At 36.0% G+C, this 21,629-nt stretch overlaps 1 protein-coding gene across 2 annotated transcripts in view; it reads left to right on the top strand.

Moving 5' to 3' along the window:
* Window positions 1–21,629, top strand: part of NARS2 (asparaginyl-tRNA synthetase 2, mitochondrial) — a 138,198-nt gene that overhangs the window by 34,298 nt on the left and 82,271 nt on the right. For both annotated transcript variants that reach the window (XM_038005423.2, XM_038005422.2), the window contains exon 6: window positions 15,356–15,450. In XM_038005423.2, the coding sequence (XP_037861351.1) occupies window positions 15,356–15,450 (95 nt within the window). The remainder of the gene's footprint in view (window positions 1–15,355; window positions 15,451–21,629) is intronic.

The raw sequence follows: 21,629 nt of genomic DNA, 5'->3' as shown, positions 1-21,629 counted from the left end.
ACAGGCATGAGCTACTGCACTCTGCCGGTAACTCATTCTTGGTAAAAGCTCCGTATCAAAGTATTAGCTTTCCCTTGATTTACATGGAAGATGCATTCTGGAAAATTCAGAGCATATTAAAATAATACGATTTACCTAATTCACTAACATGAATGTTCCATGGCATATTTGAAACTTGGGGTAGTACCACTAAATTTCAGTAGCTCTCCCCAGTTGTGACAGCCAGAAACACTCCCTCTAGGAACCTCAGGTAAAGGACTTTTTAGGGCATTATAAGAATGTTGGCTGTGAGTCTTTGGACAAAAAGTACTAAGCAAAGGAGTAACAAATCACTTATGTTTTAATGAGATCATTCTGGCCGCTATATGGAGATTAAATCAGGGAGATGTACAGAAGAAGAGAAACCAGTTAAAAGTCTAATGCTGTATTTTGGACAGATACTGATTTACACAGAAATTGAAGTTGTGCATCCTGAAATGTGATTGGATTCTGGATATGCATCTAACACACACACACACACACACATATTTATTTATTTATTTATTTATTTTTGAGACAGTCTCATTGTGTCGCCAGACTGGAGTGCTGTGGCGCCATCTTGGCTCTGCCTCCCGGATTCAAGCGATTCTCCTGCCTCAACCTCCTGAGTAGCTGGGATTACAGGTGCTTGGCACTACACCCAGCTAATTTTTGCATTTTTAGTGGAGGCGGGGTTTCACCATGTCGGCCAGGATGGTCTCGATCTCTTGACCTCATGATCTGCCCGCCTCAGCCTCCCAAAGTGCTAGGATTGAGCCTCTCTGGCCGGCTGGATTCTGGATATATTTAGAAAGTACTTTATGCATCTTGGATCTTGGTACCAGGGTACATTTTTTTGTTTTTGTTTTTATTATATCTATTCCTGCTGTGTATTTTCCCAGAAGTAGTTATGTTAAATAGTTCACCTCTGCTAGACTTTTGAACTTTCAATATAGAGAGAATTTGTTTTTCTACAAATGGTTATTTCCATTGCTAATTAAAAGTAGAAAAGTAGAGTTTCCTGTTTTAAAAAAACATGAACTTTTCATGTTGCTAGTCTGGACATTAGAATTCAATTAAGTAATCATAAGTGAAAAGAAAATGTTAGCTTCATAAACACTGGAAAGCTTTTTGAGTTTATACTCTTTAGGGCCAATACCATGTAATTATTTGGGGGAATTGGTTTTTGTTGGAAATTCGACATTTATTTTATGCATGCCATCTTTGAAGGAAGCATTCCATGGCATTGTTGACTTCAAGAGACACTTTGATCTCAAAAAATGATGTGACTCCCTTTTGGATAATCTTTGGATAGCATCAAAATCATGCCTTTTATATGAGTATGCCTTATAATGGCTTATTCTTTTTTTTTTTTTTTTGGACAGGTAGTTTTGCTCTGTTACCCAGGCTAGAGTGCAGTGGCACCATCTCGGCCCACCGCAACCTCTGCCTCCTGGGTTCAAGCAGTTCTCATGCCTCAGCCTCCCGAATAGCTGGGATTACAGGCACCCACCACCACACCTGGCTAACTTACTCTTGATTCCACAGCCAGAGGTAAAGGACAACCAAGCCCTTCTGTTCCCCTTATCAATAACTTACTTCCTCCTTGCAGCAACTGCAAGAAAGTATATTTGAGGCAGGGGGGTTGTTTTGACACAAGGTCTCACTGTGTCGCCCTGTTTGGAGTGCAGTGATGAGCCAGCGATCATGGCTCTCTGCAGTTTTGACCTCCTGAGCTCAAGTGATCCACCCACTCCAGCCTCTAGAGTTATGTGCACCACCACACCCAGCTAATTTTTAAAGTACAGTCAGGGTCTCACTATGTTGCTCAAGCTGGTCTTGAACTCCTGGTCTCAAGCAATCCTCCTGCATTTGCCTCGCCAAAGTGCTGGGATTTGTAAGTATTTATTGAGTACCTGCTGTGTTGAGTGGTAGTCAAGTCCTTTGTGTGGATACGTGGTTTGGAGACTTAACTCCGGAGCATAGATATCCCTTCTCACAGAAGGGGCTGGAAAATGGGATGAGGGGATAGTTAACGGACTAGGACCGTATCTTGTCATATTCATCTTTAAAGCCCCAATCTGACAATGAATAAGCCAAAATTAATGTTTTTCAAGCAGTAGTGAAAAAAAGTTTGGTACATTTTTCACTGACCCCTTCACATTTAGGAATAAGTTTGCTGTTTTGCAATTTTACATTGGTGTTCCTCTCCTGTAAAAGAAAAATAAGGCAGCATTGTATATTCACTTTCTGTTTTGCCTCAACCTTACCCTCTAATATTAGACTCCACGTGTCTTTTCTTGATTCTTTCTTTCTCAGACAGCTCAGCAGGAAAGCAGACTGTTTACAAACAGTCTGAGTTAATAACTTCCTTTCCTGCTGATCAAATAGTTGCTAAAATGAAACCTTTCTCAGGGCTGAGTGGGTGTTCTAGTTAGTGGGTGTTCTGGAATGTAAATGAACCCTTATTTTAAGAAAGATTATTTTTATACTAGCAGTTCTCTGTACACCAAGATACACATTTGTAGCAAGTGGAAAGTATGGAAACATAAACTGGACTTACTGGAAATTTTTAGATTAGTGAAAGACCTACATATATGGCTTATCAATAGGAAAATCCCAAAACTAACATAACTGGCAAAATATAATGCAGTTTATTGAGCCTGTTGCCCTTGGCTTTAGTTTTTACATATGAGATGCAGTCTAATGGCATGCAGAACAATTTCTGCAGCAATGATAGCAGCTGCATTTGAGATACAGCTTGATAGGGATCATAAAACTACCAACCCACAAATCTTTGGAGACTGTATGACAGATTTAGTTCCTATGATTGATTGGTTGGTTGGTTGGTTGGTTGATTTTAGAGGCAGAGTCTTACTCTGTCACCTAGGCTGGAGTGCTGTGGTATGATCATGACTCATTGACCTCAAACTCCTGGACTCAACTGATCCTCCTGCCTCAGCCTCCCAAGTAGCTGGGATTACAGGCACCCTCCACCACACCTGGCTTGTTTTATTTTATATGATCAGCATTTCATACCTGGGAGAGACTAGTATTAAAAGCTTTATTTAATCCAAAGCTTTAATTCAACACTACAGGATAAAAAATGGAAGAACTGGGCACAGTGGTATGTGCCTGTAGTCCCATTGGAAGACAGAGGTGAGAGGATCACTTGAGTCCAGGAGTTCCAGACCAGCCTGGGCGACATAGCAAGACCTTATCTCCAAAAAAAAAACAAAACAAAACAAAAAAACAAAAAAAACCCAAAAAAATGGCTACATGATTGATTGGAAAGGTGATTGTACTAGAAGCTGAGAAACCTGGATTCTACAACTGATCTTTCCAAAAAGTAGTTGTCTATAACATTTATCCTAACGTTTGACTTTTGACATTTTTAAGCTTTAGCATCTTTTACAAGAGGGAAGTTGAATTAAAGTTGTTTTTTTTTTTTTTTCTTGAGATGGAGTTTCACTCTTGTCACCCAGGCTGGAGTACAATAGCACAATCTCAACCTCTGCCTCCCAGGGTCAAGTGATTCTCATGACTCAGCCTCCCAAGTAGCTGGGAATACAGGCACACAACACCACGCCTGGCTAATTTTTGTGTTTTTAGTAGAGATGGGGTTTCACCATGTTGACCAGGCTGGTCTCAAACTCCTGACCTCAGGTGATCTGCCTACCTTGGCCTCCCAAAGTGCTGAGATTACAGGCGTGAAAAAATTAAAGTTTTACCTAACTTGGATTTTTTTATTTACTATCTGTATCATGAAAGGTATAGCCTCCCTTTAATCTCTTAGTTGGGATCAAGAAAGAAAATAGGATATTCAGTGGTTGTGTGGAGCTTACAGATGGTGAGTACTCTCCCTTTCCTTCATGATCTTCAAAGGAAATTGCCGATTGAGGTAAATAGGACAGTTGCATGCCATTATGATTTTAAACCTTCTAGATTTCTGTACCATGCTTCATCTTTATGTATTCTCTTCCCAACTTTTTGTCTCTGGGATTATGAGTAAATAGAACTGGGTAAAAGGTGGGTGTAGGGTACAAAGTAGAAAATGGAAAAAGTAAAAGGAGATAAAAATAGATTGGGTGCTTCAGTGATTGTGGAGGTCAAATAAGTTTTCCATTGTTGATTATATTCCTTTCCACTGTTCAGCTTACTGCTGTTTACTCTCACTCCTTGCTATATATTTTACATGGAGACACAGTCAGACTTGTGTGGATTTTTCTATTTAATTCTCCTGAGATTGTGAAACTGCTCAGCTAAATTTGTTCTGCTGTGAGAACAAATAACTGGAGGGCAATTCAAAATATTTGCTTAATATTTTCTTGGAAATCCTCAAAGAAACAGGAAGGATTTTAGATCCTGTGATAAGAAATTCACTGGGATACACACATTTAAAACAATTTTTTGGTAACTCTTGGTTTCCCCTTTCTTGGCTCTGCTATTTACTGTCTTCCAATGGCAGAATAACCTAGCAAAAATTTTTGTTTTGCATAATAGAGAAAGGCTAGGTTAAGTTTTATTGCACTAATGTAAGTTTTATATGATCAGGGAAAGATTAGTCTATCATGGACTGTTAGGATGGGAGGGACTAATCATCCTTTATATTGATTTTCAAACATTTTTCTTCAAAAGTGTTTTCCAAACAAAATCTTATACCAAGACCCAATATAGAAGACAGATAAAATTAATGACTTTGTTTTGTTTATCAGATAGCTCAAATCCACGTGGTTTTGCTGATACACTGTATGAATGCCTTAACAGAGCATTGGGAACTTGGGAGATTGCAGGAAAAGGCTTAGTTATGCAGGACTTTGTATATATTGCAGGACATGTTTGACTCCTACCCACTAAATGCTTCTACAAATTCCTGAAGTATTTTCTAGGGAACACTCTAATGATCAATGAGAAGCACTAATCTGTAATCTCTCCCCTGGTGATTTTATTCAGTTCCAAGGTTTTATGTACCATACCATCTACATACTGACTGCCAAACCGTTTATCTCCAGTCCCAAACTGTTTATCTCCAGGTTCTGTTTCTGAGCTCCAGATTTGTAGAAGCATCTGCCTACGTGACATTTCTCCTTTGATGTCTAATATGCATTCATAGTATGTATTAAATAAAACTTGTTTTTTTCCCTCCAAAGCCTCTTCCTCTTCTTATCGCAGTGAAAGTTACCATCTACTCATTTGCTTAAGTAAAAAAATCTAGATGTCAGACTTAATTCATGCCTCCCCTGCTGTCTCCCCCAACCTCACATCTAATTTATCAGTCCTTTGTTGGCTCATCTTTAACATAAATCCTCAACCTCTCCATTTCTCTGTTTCCAATGTTACCAGTTTAATTCAAGCTACTCTTCTTGTCTTCTGATTGGTGCCCCTACTTCTACTTTTATCCTTTTGTTATCTGTTCTCCACTGAGACACTAGAAGAATTTTTCAACTCATCATGCCACAACCCCATGCTTACATTTCAGTGGCTGCTCTGTGATCTTAGAATAAAATTCAGACTCCTTATCATGACCTATAAAGGACCCATAATCTGATTTCTGCCTACCTCTCTTAACCTTGTCTTTTAACAGTCTTACTCTTGAGTCCCTCAAGCTACAGTCACCTACCTTCTACTCCCCTGAGGTATGACACCCCCTTCCCATCTACTGATCTCTCTACTGTCTGTTCCTTGTAACTGGAGTATTTTTCCCAGTTTATAGTGTAGCAAATACATTCTTATCTTTCAGGTCTCCACTTGCTTGTTATTGCTTAAGAGGCCTCCCCATCCCCCAGTACCCAACTCGCTTATCCCAGCTTGTAATTATCTTGATTCTTTATTAGTTTGCGTGTTCATTTTCTTTTTTCCCCATTAAAATGTAAGCTCTCTGGGAGCTTATCTTCTCTTATTTATTGGTCTCTCTTGTCTAGCACTGTGCTTAGATGAATGAATGAGGTGTATATACAGATTATTACGGAAATGCAGAGAAGGGTCATTTTTACTAGTCTAGGCATGGAGTGGGGGCTATTAGCAGTAAGAAGGCCTCATGGATAAGTGATTTTTGAGGTGAATATATGGTGCCATGGTCCTAAACTGCTGTGAGGTGAATGACATAGGCAGTGTGACATCAAGGGACCAGGTAGCCAAGACTACTGCTAAGTGACTATAAGATTGGTCGCATATAGAGCGTGGATACCCTAGACAAAGGAATGATTCATGTCCAGGGCAGAATGGGGTGGGACAGCCTGAGATTTCATCATGCTACTCAACCCAGTGCAGTTTAAAACAAGAATTCTTTATTTCTGGAATTTCCCATTTAATATTTCCAGACTGCAGTTGACTATAGGCAACTGTAACCATGGAAAGTAAAACTGTAGACAAGGTGAGACTACTATGCCTACTTAAGGAGTGTTTTGAAAAATGTGATAATTAAGTCAGACAAACATGTATGTATGTTTGCATGTATGTATGTATGTACGTACATATTAGGGACAAGATCTTGCTCTGTTGCCAAGGCTGCAATGCAGTGGTGCAGTCACGGCTTACTGCTGTCTTGAACTTCTGTGCTCAAGCAATCTTTCTTCCTCAGCCTCCTCTGTAGCTGGGACTGCAGGCACGTGCCACCACGCACAGCTAATTTTTAAATTGTATTTTTAGACATGGAGCTCTCACTGTGTTGCCCAGGGCTGGTCTCACACTACTGGACTTGAGCAATTCTCCCATCTTGGCCTCCCAAAGTGCTGGGATTGCAGTTGTGAGCCACCATACTTGGCCCCTCAAATTATTGGTTTTATCATCTAATTCTGAAACTTCTAGACACATTTTCAAACTGTTAAATCCTGTTTCTGAGTCTCATCTCAGCAATAAAGAAGCTAGAGTAAAGACCAAGTTGTACCCTACATGATTATAAGCCACCTCCTCAGCTTCTGGTCCTACCTGTACTCTGTCTGAAGACTATCTCCCTCTTGGTCACTTTTGCTGAGATTGATAGAAATGAATCCAGGCAGTCATTCATTCATTTGTATCCGCATGCACATTTTTTAATATCATGACTTAACACACACACACACTCTCTTGGCATCTCTCTCCGCATCTCTCTCCATATATGGCCATGTGTCGCTTAACGATGGAGATACCTTCTGAGAAATTCATCCTTAGGTGATTTCATCATTGTGCAACCATCATCAAGTGTACTTACACAAACCTAGATGGTATAGCCTACCATACACCTAGGCTGTATGGTATAGTCTCTTGTTCCTAAGGTACAAACCTATTCAGCATGTAGCTGTACTGAATAGTGTCGGCAACTGTAATAAAATGGCAAGTATTTGTATATCTAAACATATGTAACATAGAAATGGTATGATAAAAATACAGTATAAAATTTTTTTTCTTTTAATGGTACACCTGTATAGGGCACTTACCATGACTGGACATTGCAAGACACAAAGCTGCTCTAGATGAGTCAGTAAGTGAGTGATGAGTGAATAGGAAGGCCTAGGACAATACTGTAAACTTTGCAAACCTATGTACGTAGGCTACACTAAATTTATTTTTTAAAATGTCCTCAATAACAAATAACTACTAGATTATCTTAGCATACTCTTAACTTTTTTACTTTATAAACTTAATTTTTAAAAATATTTTGACTCTTTCGTAATAACACTTAAAACACGCGTTATATGAGTACAAAAATATTCTCTTTCATTATTCTATAAGCTTTTTTCTATTAAAGATTTCTTTTTTACTGTTTATACATTTTTGTTAAAAACTAAGACATAAAAATACATTAGCGTAGGCCTGTATGGGGGCAGCATCATTAATATCACTGTCTTCCACCTCTGTATCTTGTCCTACTGGAAGGTCTTCAGGGGCAGCAACACATGGAGCTGTCATCTCCTATGATGACAATGCCTTCTTCTAGAATACCTCCTGAAAGACTTGCCTGAACCTGTTTTACAGTAACTCCTTTTTTTAATAAGTAGAAGGAGTACACTCTAATGATAAAAAGTATAGTATAATAAATATGTAAATCAGTAACAGTTGTTTATTATCATATGACTGCAAGTGCAGTAGGTTTGTTTACACCAGCATCACCACAGATGTGTGAGTAATGCCGTGCTCTGTGACATCCCTAGGAAATAGGAATTTTTCAGCTCCATTATAATCTTACGGGATGCATCATATCTACAGTCCGTTGTTGAACAAAATGTCAGTATGTAGTACATGACTGTATTTTATGTATATTATTCAGTATATAGAGTACTGTGGCTGCTCTGTGAATATAGTTGTTGTATGTATTTCTTTAAGGGAAAATGAGTTCTAAGATGCAAAATACCAACTTAAAAATGAACCTGCCAGGCTCTGTGGCTCACACCTGTAATCCCAGCACTTTGGGAGGCTGAGGCGGGCAGATCACCTGAGGTCGATAGTTCAAGACCAGCTTGACCAACATGGAGAAACCCCGTCTCTACTAAAATTACAGAATTAGCCAGGCGTGGTAGTACATGCCTGTAATCCCAGCTACTTGGGAGTCTGAGGCAGGAGAATCACTTGAACCCGGTGGGGCGTAGGTTGCAGTGAGCTGAGATCGTACCATTGCACTCCAGCCTTGGCAATAAGAGTGAAACTCCATCTCACACACACACAGAACTTTCTGGATCTTTGAATATTATATTTCTCCAGTATTTTAAAAGAAAACAAGATAATTAAAATAAAGGAAAAATTAAAATCTTTGTTGCATTATTAAAACACCATAATGACAAAAATAAATACATGTGAGACAATGAGATAAAGTATTTTTGCTGGCTTATGTTCAGAAATATTTTTTATAATGAATAAGAATTCCGGTTTTGAGATTTTTATCTCAATGTGCAGTACTTTAAGAAATGCTTTTTATATTCTTTTACATTGTACCATTTCTCTCAAGGATTTGAAAGAAGTGTATTGAAGACGGGACCAAAGTAGATGAATTTATGTACCATTATTTCAAGAATCAGAAGTGACGACTTAGGTGCTGGAAACAATGGAAATTACCACAGCACTACTATGCAGAGATTCCTTGGCAAGGGGAAAACACCCATGTATTCACATCACACTGTCTGCCACAGTGTACAAAAAAATTCTGCAGTTTATCTCTGGTTGATACAGTTATATGGCTACTCAGTTGACCTGGTTCAACTTATTAAAAAGTTCAGCTTTGCCTCACTGATTTGATGTAATACTTTTATATGCGAAAGTCTGTGTTTAGACTTTCAGTTACATCCCACAGGTTTACTTGTGTACCACTAATACACTATATTAATTTAGAAGCTTTATACTATGTTTTAACATTTGGTTATTCAGACATTTCTTTTATTGCTGTATTTCTTGGGATTAACATGAATAGGGATTTTTTTTTTCCATGCTCTTTCCATTGAGAGATTTGTACCCTAGCTCAGATTTAGGTATCTCTCATATTTCCAGGTCTTATTTCAATTCATTTTTCAATTGAACAAATATTTGCAGAGTAACTGCTATTCCCAGGTAATAGGCTAAATGCAGGATCCAGTAATAAGACAGTGTCCCTGAGGAGCCCCAATATTTCTTAAATTGATGGGTTAACACTGTGAAACAAAAGATATTTAGTATGAATCTTTGATCTTAAGAGGTTTGAGAATTTGTGAATATACCTGGAGGAGGTTACACTGACAGAGTTCTAATTTATTCACTCATTATCAGTCAGTCTGTCAACAGCCTAAAGGACTTACAGAACTTTCCTCATGTTTCTTACTTTTTTAAGTGTACCAACATTCCAAGAAATTCTGGCTCATAGATTCCTAAAAAAAAGTAACTGCTACTCAGTGTAATGGCTGAAGGTATGAACCATGTAATCCATAGAAAATGATGCACAAAGCACACTATAAAAGCCAGTCAGTACCACTACACACCTATTGAGAGTGGCCAAAATCCACAACACTGACAACACCAAATGCTGACCAGGATGTGGAGCAGCAGGAACTGTTATTTATTGCTGGTGAGATTTAACAGCCACTTTGCAATACAGTTTGGCAGTTTCTTGCAAAACTAGATATACTCCAACCATAAGAATCAGCAGTTCTGCTCCTTGGTATTTACCCAAAGGAGTGGAAAACTTATATCCACACAAAAACGTGCACATGGATGTTTATAAAGCAGCTTTATTCGTAATTGCCAAAACTTGGAAGCAACCAAGATGCCTTTTAGTAGGTAAATGGAGAAATAAACTGTATCTGTTACATCCAGACAACAAAATATTATTCAGCACTGAAAAGAAATGAGCTATCAAGCTATGAAAAGACCTGCAGAAATTTTAAATGTGTATTACTAAGTCAAAGAGACCAATCTGAAAAGGCTACATATTGTACGATTTAAACTATGTGACATTCTGGGAAAGACAAAACTATGAAGAAGGTAAAAAGATCAGTGGTTGCCAGGGGTTGGGGGAAAGGGAGAGATGACTAGGTGGAGCACATATTTTTAGGGCAGTGAAACTATTCTGTATGATACTGTAGTGGTGGATACATGTCAGTATGTATTTGTCCAAATCCTATGGGACTGTTACATGTCACAAGTGATATGCTCTGACACTCCTGGGAGACCTTAGTTGCCTAAGGTGCCTTTCAGCCAGGAGGTACAGTTCCCCTTGTCTTTGGGACTTATCTTGTGCTCGTAAAGTCTTTTATAAACTTTGGTCACTCAAAAGGAAATTTTAAACGTGCCAAATTGAATGGAGCTTTAGATCTGGCCAGTTTAAGAAAATTTGCCTAAGATGTAGACATTTACTTCCTCTTTTCAAAGAGCAACTGCTTTCTCCATGATAAAATTTCAAATGAGAGAAAAGGTTACAAACTAGTCAGCAAGACAAGCAAAACCTTAATCTCAGAGAAAAGTGAAAAAATCACAAATATACATAAATAATAGAATAAGAGAATAACAAATGAAACTCCTACCTTAAAGTAGGGCTTCAATTCCAGTCTCATCAGTTGTTGAATCAGGTTGCATAAAGTCTGAATCTCAGTCAAGCCAGGGAGATTCAACCCTGTGAGTGGTCTGACCAAGGGCTTCTGCAGTGTTCAGCGAGGTCAGTTGGATGCAAACAGTCCATGCTGGTGCCAGGGCTCCAGCTGTTGGCAAAACAGCAGGGGTCAATGGAGGCCTAATTTGGGTCCCGTCTGGTTGGCCAAAATGTCACCCTGAAATAATCAAGAGGCTCAGAATCCAATTTTAAAAGAGTTTATTCAAGTGCCAAATTTGAGAATGGCCACCCAGAAAAAACAAGACTCCAAAGTAATTGGGTCAGTGTTCCGAAGTGGAGAAGCTAAAGCTTCACTTTCATAAGTAAAAACAAAGAAGTTTAGGAGTATTACCACATTTTTAATACAATGCCGATTTATGAATTACAGCAGTTTGGTTGGTTACAGCTTATTCTTTTTCAGGAAAGATATATTTAAAATTGCATCTCTATCAATTTGGTAGTCATGGGGCCTTTTGCCATCTGAGCTGGGTACATGAAAAAGGAAGGACGTTCATCTATAACAAAGAATTAGTAACTAAGAGGTAAAGGGCACCATTTAATCTTTCACAACATTTTACAGGGCAAGAAAAATAAGAAAGAGGGCTAATTTATAATAGGAAGAAACAAAAGTTGCAGTGGCTTGCCTATATTACATAGGTATTACAGTCAGTCACATTTTATTCAAGGCTCAGAGTAATTTGAAGTTTCAACAGCTTTCATTTATTTTCACATTAACCATTTGAGTCTTCATTTCAGTATATCTTCTTTCTCATTAGGGAATCAGAGTATTTTCTTTTTTTTGTTTTCTTGGCAGGAAGTCCTTATATATTCTGTCCATTAATCACTTAGCAGTTTTAGATGTTGCAGGTATTTTATTCATAATCTGTCATTTGTCTGTTAACGTTGCCTATATCTTAAATAGAAGTTCTTAATTTTAACTTAAATAGAAGTTCTTAATTTTAACATATATAAATTCATCAGTTTTTTGTTTTATTGTTGGCAATTTGGAGCTCTTGTTAAAGAAATCCTTCCCCACTGATAAATTCACAAAGTTGGGTGTTTATTTCATATATTGTATTGTTTCTTTATCGCTACCATAAGTACTTAAGATTACAGATTTAAGATTACAATCCTAAATCTTAAATTTACAATCCTAGGTTGGTAGTTTTTGAACCTACTAAGATTCAATAATTAATTTCAAGAATCGAGGTAAAATTTATGTCATAAAATTAACCATTTTAAAAGGTGCGTTTCAGTGGCATTTGGTACATTCAAAGTATTTTACAACTGCCACCTCTGTTAAGTTCCAAACATTTTTACCGCCCCAGAAGAAAACCCTGTGCCCATTTAGTAGCTACATCCCATTTTCCCCTCCACTCAAATCATGACTCTCATCATCTGTCTCTATGGATTTACCTATTCTGTATATTTCGTGTAAATGTAATCATACATAGCCTTTTAAGTCTGTCTTCTTTCACTTAGCACGTTTTCAATGTTCATCTATGTTTTAATATATAAATACATGCTAAAACATTTACTTTTAAAAATATATAGGTATATACATTTCTTATAGCTGAATGATATTCCATTCTATGTATATATCATATTTTGTTTAATCTTTTTTCCATTGATGGATATTTAGGTTGTTTTACCTTTTGGCTATTGTGAATAGTGCTGTTTTGAACAGTTGTGTACAAGTGTTTGTTTATATACCTCATTTTAATTATTTTTGGTATATACCTAGGAATGGAATTACTGTGTCATTTAGTAATTCAATTTTAACTTTTTAAGGAACCACCAAACTTTTTTCCCTAGTAACCACAACCCCTTATTGTACATTTCTAGTTTCATTCCATTGTCATCAAGGAAGATACCTTGTGTGATTTTAGTCTTTTAAGATTTATTGAGACTGTTTTATGGCCTACTATGTGGTCTACTCTGGAAAATGGCTCATGTGCACTTGAAAAAAAACATATATTCCTGCTGCTGTTGGGTGGAGTCCACCGTTTTTAATTTGTCCTTTTCTTGGCTCAGCATTTGCTTGATTGCTGTAAACCTTTCCCTCTCTCCGAGAGTTTCCACAATTGATTCTGACAGTTTTGCTCATTTTTTTCTTTTATTTTTCCGTGACAGGACAGTCCTTCGGAGCTACCTATCCTGCTGTATTTGCTGATACCACTTTTTATAATTACTTTTTACAACCAATATTTTGTATACCCTCTTTAATATTGTGGGATAAAATATATAGGTGATATAACAATACACAGATAAGTTTTAAAAATCAGTATAATGCTTTAATTGTAATATAAAAGAAATAAAAGTAATTTATAGTAAGGTAGTATGAATTTGTTATGTAAACACTAACATGACATTGGAAAGCATAGTGAAGTACTAGTGTGTTTTAAATAAGTTGGATTAAAGAAATGTAAGAAAAATCAGAATCCATTCTGTACAAGTGCTGATAAATGAAAGTTTAAAATCTAGTCTTAGGCCGGGCACTGTCGCTCATGCTTGTAACCTCAGCACTTTGGGAGGCTAAAGCCGGTGGGTCACTTGAGGTCAGGAGACCAGCCTGGCCCACATGGTGAAACCCCATCTTTACTAAAAGTACAAAAATTAGCTGGGCATGTTGGCCAGCGCCTGTAATCCCAGCTACTGGGGAGGCTAAGGTGGGAGAATCACTTGAACCCTGGAGGTAGAGGTTGCAGTGAGTCAGGATCACGCCACTGCACTTTAGCCTGGACGACAGCCTGAGACTCTGTCTCAAAAATAAATAAATAAATAAATAAATAGAATCTCGTTGTAAAGACCAGACCTTTTTTTTTTTTTTAGTAATACAAGGAATGAGAGAAACTATCTGAAGTAAAATTAAATTAATACAAATTATAGACTAAAGTGGTGAAGTAAAGTAGAAAGCATGGTAGTCTTACAAATTTGTTGGACCTTAGTTGGGAAAGCAATTCTTTAGTAAATAATGAAGAAATATCGGAGAACAGATCTTTTATTTTAAAATCCTAACATCTATCAGGTCAAGTATTTAGTCTTGAATACTAAATATCTTTGGAAGCAATACCCTTTCATTGATAATGAGATTTAAAGATGGACTTTTTTTAAAAAAATGAATTCACTGATCTCTGACTAGTATCAAAGTTAAGTTTGAAAAAAATAGGCAGTTACTAGAAAAATAAATGAAAGATTCAACTGATAATTTTTACAGTACATTTTTTATTTATGCACAAATACTGATACATGATATGCAATATTTTTAGAACAACCAATGAAATTAAATAAGATAATTTTATTTCATGTGTTACCATAATTTAATATTTGGTACTGTTAAAAGAGTCTTACATTCTCCATTACATATTTTAAATTGGCTTTATTGCTTTTGCAGTGATTACACCTTTACACTAAAACATTTTCAAATAAATGCACAGTTTAAAATACAAGACGCTGGGCTCAGGGACTCATGCCTGTTAATCCCAGCACTTTGGGAGACTGAGGTGGGAGGATCTCTTGATCCCAGAAAATCGAAACCAGCCTGGGCAACATAATGAGACCCTATGTTTAAATTAACAAAAACAAGTGTAACTTTCTTCCCCAGAAGAAGATAATGATACTCATAACTTGATTCAGAAGCTACTGTTTAAATTGTGTTTGGCCTCCAGGTAGTTTGTTTTAGCTTAACTCTTAACAAATGTTGAATTGCTTGTTTCCTACACATTTCAAATGGAATAATCACCCTTTCTATATTGTAAGTTCATAAAGATCTCATTGCTCAGTGTATCTTTTAAAGATAGAGTCATGCTTTTCCTGCTACCTAGTTATGGTGACAGTTAAATGAAATGTTTTTGAAAGTTTGTAATGTGTTTATAAAAACTGTGTTAAAAGCATTACTATTAATATTTTAATAATAAATATGACCTCGCATGTTCCAGAGGCTATTCCCTTGAGATAATTCAGTCTCAGTCCTGAGTCAACCTCACATTAAAAATTAATTCATAATTTCTTGCCTTAGCTTGCCCCTTAATCAAAATCACTTTTTAGGGGGAGATGTGTTTTGTGACAAAAGTAGTTTGTCCTTTGGTTATTGTATGTTTTGAAAATATGGAGCGAACTTCCTTGCCTTTATTAGCACTTTCCAAGCTGGCGTTTTGTCTTAGATGTGTAACTACCTTTATTTTCACAAGAACAACCTGTCTTCACGTAGATTTAATTGCATTGTGATTTTTAGTTGTGGCATGTATATGAATGTGAAAAGCAAAGCAAAACATTTAATAGTTTTTTGTGGCTTGTGTTTTTGATTTGCAGCCTTCAGGCAAACTAAAGGTACCTGAGGAGAATTTCTTCAATGTTCCTGCTTTCTTAACTGTCTCGGGACAACTTCATCTAGAAGTAATGTCAGGGTATGAAATTTTCCTTTCTCTTTTGCTTTAATATGGTTTCTTTTTTATGGTTTGGTTGAGAGTCCTTCCCTTCCCATGCTCAAACCTTAAAGTTGAAATTAGTCTTTATCATTAGTTCGCTTGAATTTTCCAAAATATTCAAGCTTCTTACTTATAATACAGACTTTTGTTTTTAGTGAAAAATGTAACACTGAAAACACAAAGTTGTGATTTTTTTTCTTTTTACTAATGTTTCTTATTGAATCCCAAACTTGTAATCGGAATTTATTTTAATTAATCATATTTATGGAAGTAAAGGCAATTTATAGTTTATTCCTGAACCAGGTATTAGTCCATTTGATTTTAAAGAGAGTAGTATTTGAAACAGACAGAAGAATTTTTTTTTTCAGTAATTGGTTTAATTAAAATTAACTCATACCTACATTTTGAGAGGTGTACAACAAATTACATCTTTTAAGTCAGATCAAATGAATGTTAGCAACTGTCAGACCTCTGGAAAGTCACTGTATTCCTTGGGGCCTAACTTTTCTTTAAAACAGGGGATTGAGCAAGAAGATCTTTAAAACCCTATCTAAATCTTATATTCTGTAATTCTGTGGGTAATTCCCATTTATGTTTATTTTTTTTAGAGATGGGATCTCGCTTATTGCCCAGGCTGGAGTATAGTTGCACAGTCATAGTTCACTGTAGCCTCAAACTCCTGGGCTCAAATGATTCTCCTGCCTCAACCTCCTGAGTAGCTGGGACTGCAGGCATGTACCACCGAACCTGGCTAATTTTTTGTAGAGATGGGGTCTTGCTCTATACCAAGGCTGATCTCAAACTCTAGGTTCAAGTGATCTTCCTGCCTTAGGCCTCCCAAGTAACTGGAACTCCAGGCATGTGCCAGCACACCTGGCTAATTTTTTAAATTTTTTGTAGAGATGGAGTCTCACCATGGGTCCTAGGCTGGTCTCAAACTCCTAGCTCAAGTGATTCTTCTGCCTCAGCCTCCCAGAGCACTGGGATTACAAGCATAAGCCACTGAGCCTGGCCTTTGTGGGTAATTTGTTAATGCAAACTCAACAAGTACTTAGTTTTCTCTGTGTATCTTTTTCTTTAAATATTTTCTCATTATAGGGATTAGGACTTAAAATCTTTTCCAGAGATAGCTCACTTGAAAGGAAAGGAATCTTTTTGTGTTTTTCGTTGTTTTAAAAATGCACAATTGAGAAAACTCAAGGAAAATGTAATAAAATAGTTTGCATGTTTACTTTTGTACTTTGCTAGAAGAATGGAAAGTCAGTGGTGGAATAAAGATGGTCTTGAAAGTAACATATTCTTTTCTGATTTATCTTTGAAACAAAAATATGTTATTTGATAGTTCCAATAACCAAATGATTGTCATTATTAGCAGAACACCATGCAGAAAAAGTGTCATAATAACATTGTGAGATTATAGGATTTGCAGATCTGATGTAGGAAAGGCCGTGTCAAGCATGTCATGGAAAGTTCTTATGCCTACGGAATTATAACTTTAAAAAATTAAAAACATGACTCATTCAAATACAAAATGAATATGTATCAGAGATTTCATTCAATTCATCGTATTACAGAGGAAACAAGTAAAATAGAAAACTGTTTCAAAGAGCGTCTGAGGACCTCTGTATTTATAGACATTTTAATAGTTGGAGTAAGATTTACTAGGTCAGTTACAAACTGGTTAATGTCCTACAGGACCAATACACCCTAACCTTTGGGATTATCTCTTCTACCTGACAGAATTTTTTGCAACTCTACTGGCAAAGATCTGTAAATTAACATGTAACTTCACTTAATATGGGTTATTTAGTTCATATTCATATTCAAATATTCAATATGCATATTGAATATTTAATTCAGTATTAAATAGACTAATGGAACAAGTACATTTCCCTTTCCCTAAGTAATTAAGTAACCATTGAATGGGCCTTTGTCCCCTTATTATTTAATACCTTGAAAGGGTATCATCTTTTTAAGACTGCAGCTTTTGGCATTATATTCAAGGTTTGGATAACCTTTCTTAACAGCCTTTTAGTATTCATTTCTATTATTTATAAAGTTAGAGGCAAGGTGTCGTCTCCTCCCTCAGAAGTGTCGTATGTGAAATATATAAACTTTGCAAATGTTTGTTTCTCTAATGTAATACCACTAGTGTATTAAATATGCCTCTTTCCCAGTAAGCGCAGTGAACCACAGAACACAGTGTTCTGTGAAACTTGACAGAAGATTAAATTGGTAGAATATTAGGTTTTGTATTTTTTAGTGTGCCATGAAATATTTCTACTACTGTCATTCAAATGTTCCTAGTTTAATATGCACAGTTCTAGGACTATTAATATACAGAACATAATGTTTCTGATTAAAGCATGATTTATTCTCCAATAAGAAATGGTTAGTCCTTTTTCCCTCAGCTTTGTTTTTTCTTGAATTCAATTTAACAGACTTTATAAAAGGCAAAAGATTTATGCAATCTGAAGAGAAACCAGAGTATTAACAGACTTTTAAAATGGAGAAAGTGGTAGTTAAATTTAGACAGTTAACATTTTCCAAAAGGATATCTCTGTTGGTTTAGTGAGTTTATAGTTCCATTTTAAAGCTTTTTTTTTTAAAGTAAATATTCTATGTTGGAATAATTTTTAATATATAGAAAGTTGAAAAGATAATGCATAGTTTTGTATACTCCCCATCCAGTTTCCCCCATTGTTAACATCTTCCATGACCATGATACCTTTGTCAAAACCAAGAATTAAGTGTTAGCACATTAGTATTAATGACATTCTAGACTTTATTTGGATTTCACCAGCTTTTCCATTAATATCCTTTTTCTTTTTCCAGGATCCAGTTCAAGGTACCACATAAAACTTAGTTGTCATGTTTCCCCAGTCTCTTCCATTCTGTGACAGTTTCTCAATTTTTCTTTTTTATGACCTGTGGAATGTACTCTAATCTGGGTATGTCTGACATTTTTCTCATGATTAGACTAGGGTTATTTGGGTATTTTGAAAGAATACCACTGAGGCAAAGGCTTGTCCCGTCACATCGTATCAGTGGGTATGTGATATCCATACGATGATACTAACTTTCATTATTTGGATAAGGTAGTGTTTGCCAAGTTTCTTTACTGAAAGTATACTATTTTTTTCCATTTTCTTACTCTAATTTTTGGAAGTAAGTCACTAAGTCTAGTCTGCCCTCACTGGGGATGGGAGTTTGGGAGGAGGGAGTTGGAGTTAAGAACCACGCGCAGGAGGGAGAATGTTTGGAATTCTATATGAAAATTTGTTGTCTTTTTATCCTTCTTTATTTTTTATTTGTGTAATCATTTATATCTTAATGGACTTATATATTTGATAGTTTGAGTTATAATTCAGTGCTATGTTATTTACTTTGATGCTTAAAACTGTTTTAGTTTTTGTTGTTGGAAACTCATTCAGATTGATTCTTACATCCCTTTGACATGCCCCCCCATATTTTGACTACTTCCTTATTCTCTGCTACTGCAAGATGCCTCAGCTTTTGTTTGTTTGTTTGTTTGTTTGACATTCATTCACCACTTTTATTTGGTTTTCTTTTTTTATGGTCAGTAAAATTACACTGACATATTATTATTCCTCCAAAGTCCATAGCTTTCATGAGAATTCACTCTTGGTGGTCTGCATTCTATGCTTTTGGACAGATGACATGTGTTCACCATTATAGTAACGTACGTAATAGTTTTTGTTGCCCTAGAACTTTTCTGTGCTCTTCCTAGCCATCCTTCCTTCCTAACCCCTGGTAACCATTGATTGTTTTACCATCTCCATAGTTTTGCCTTTTCCAGAATGTCATGTAGTTGGAATCATACACCATAGAGCCCTTTTAGATTGGCTTCTTTTGCTTAGTAATAGGAATTTAAAGTTCCTCCAGGACTTTTCATGACTGGATAGCTCATTTGTTTTAGTGCTAAATAATATTCTGTTGCCTGGATGTAACATAATTTATCATTTCACCTGTTGAAAGATATCTTTTGGTTGTTTCCAAGTTTTGGCAAATTTCCCAGGCTTATTTTTTAATTTTCCCTTCCCTAGTCCTAAAAATTAGTTATTTCTCCAAAGAGCCCTGGTTCCTTTTATTAGAAGATGGTATTTAGAAGCCAAGATTGGGTCACTGGATATGTTTGCTGTTACTGAGAGATTATTGCTTTTAAGCCTTTCAGTAGACAGAGATTTTTTTTTTTAAACTAGAGAAAGCTAAGTGGGTTTTCATTGCATTTTGCTTATGAATGTAAGTGGTAAGTTCATTCCAAGAGAGATGTAAATTGTAAGACCTGCAATTAAGAAATGTCACATAGTGAAGTATTCCGTTTATCATCAGTTAAAGTTAGTTGGAGAAAGCTTCAGCCTAAAAAGAAAGAATTTGTATTATTGTTACAGGGATTTTTTTCCTTCTTGGACATTTTTGTGCTAAGCCATGAAGTCAAGCATATTTTAGGTTAAAACTGATGCTTTTCTCTTGAATGTTGTTGTTGGAATAAATTAGTACAGTTTTTCTAGAAGAATACCTTTTTACCCAGAATTTCATTTCTAGAATTTTTTTTTGACAACTCTGCAGAGAAGCTTAAACAAAAATGTTGAAAGCGACTTTATTTATAATAGTGAAAAATTACTAATAATATAAATGTCCATTCAAGATTGGTTAAACCTCAGTATACCAAGAAAAATAGTCATCATCATTTATCATCTGGGGCTAATGGGCCTTATTTTTTAATTTTAAAGCCATCTTGTGGTTAGTACACAGAAGTATAAATAAAGGGACAGTGAAGATCAACTTTATTAGAAATTTTCAGAAGAATTTAAGCATAGCAAGTCAAAAAAATTAAACTGTTATATTGAGAGATAACATGCATGCCCTAAAATTCACGAATTTGAAGTATGTAATTCAGTGGGTTTTAGCATATTTTGCAGATGTTCAAATATCACTGTCATAGTTTTAGAATACTTTCCAATATTTATAATTTTAAGGGTTTTTTTAATCACTCCCAAAATACAAATTTTTCCTATTAGCACTCACTCCCTGTCCTCTTCTTTGCCCCCACCCCTGGACAACCACTAATTAATCTAAGTTCTTGCTCTATGAACTTGCCTATTCTGGGTATTTATCATATATAAATAGAATCACACAGTAAATTGTATTTTGTGACTAGTTTATTTCATTTAGCAAATGTTTTCAAAGTTCATCCAACTTGCAGCATGTATCAGTACTTCATTCCTTTTTATTCCCAAATAGCATTCTATTACATGGGTCTATAATATTTTGCTTCATTTATCAGATAATGAGCATTTGGGTTGTTTCTACTTTTGGCTCTTATAAGTAATGTTGCTGCAAACATTTGGGTAGAAGTTTTTGTGTGGACATGTTGTCATTTCTCTTTGGTAGATACCTAGGAGTGAAATTAATGGGTCATGCAGTAACTATGTTTAACTGTGTGAGGAATTGCTAGTCTGTTTTCCACATAGGTTGGACCATTTTACAGTCCCACCAGCAAGAGCAAAAGCATTCCAGCTTCTCCACATCCTTGCAAACAGTTGTTATTGTCTGTCTTTTTTATTGTAGCTGTTCTAGCAGATGTAAAGTAGTATCTCATTATGGTTTTGACTTGCATTCCCCTGACTACTAATGATGGCTTTTCATCATTAAGCTCAGTGAGCACTTGAAAAGGTGTGGAGCATCCTTCCATGTGCCTATTGGCCATTTGTATATATTTTATTTGGAGAAATGTCTATGTAAGTCCTTGAGTTATTTTTTAAATTGGATTGTCTTTTTATTGAATTTTGAGAGTTCTTTATATATTCTGCATACAAGTCCTTTATTAAATATATGATTTGCAAATATTTTTTCCCCATTTGGTGGATTTTCTTTTCACATCCTTGATGTTGGCAAACTCAGATTTTCATTTTCACTTTTCTGGGTTTTGAAAGTGCTCTAGATGGGCATAGCCTGTTGAATGCAGCTAACTGGTAAATACTGCCATGCATGAACCTAGAACATATGCTGTCCTTTGAATAGTGATTCCAGATTTTAAAATACATCTTTAATAGGCTCTAATTTATTATTACTTCTGAATCTTGTACTTACATTATTTTAAAAACATGCTTTTGAGTATTTTGTCCCCTTATAAT

The sequence above is a fragment of the Chlorocebus sabaeus genome, chromosome 1 (genome assembly GCF_047675955.1).
Source record: "Chlorocebus sabaeus isolate Y175 chromosome 1, mChlSab1.0.hap1, whole genome shotgun sequence".
NCBI classification, from domain to species: Eukaryota; Metazoa; Chordata; class Mammalia; order Primates; family Cercopithecidae; genus Chlorocebus; species Chlorocebus sabaeus.
This window is presented reverse-complemented; position numbering and strand designations above follow the sequence as displayed.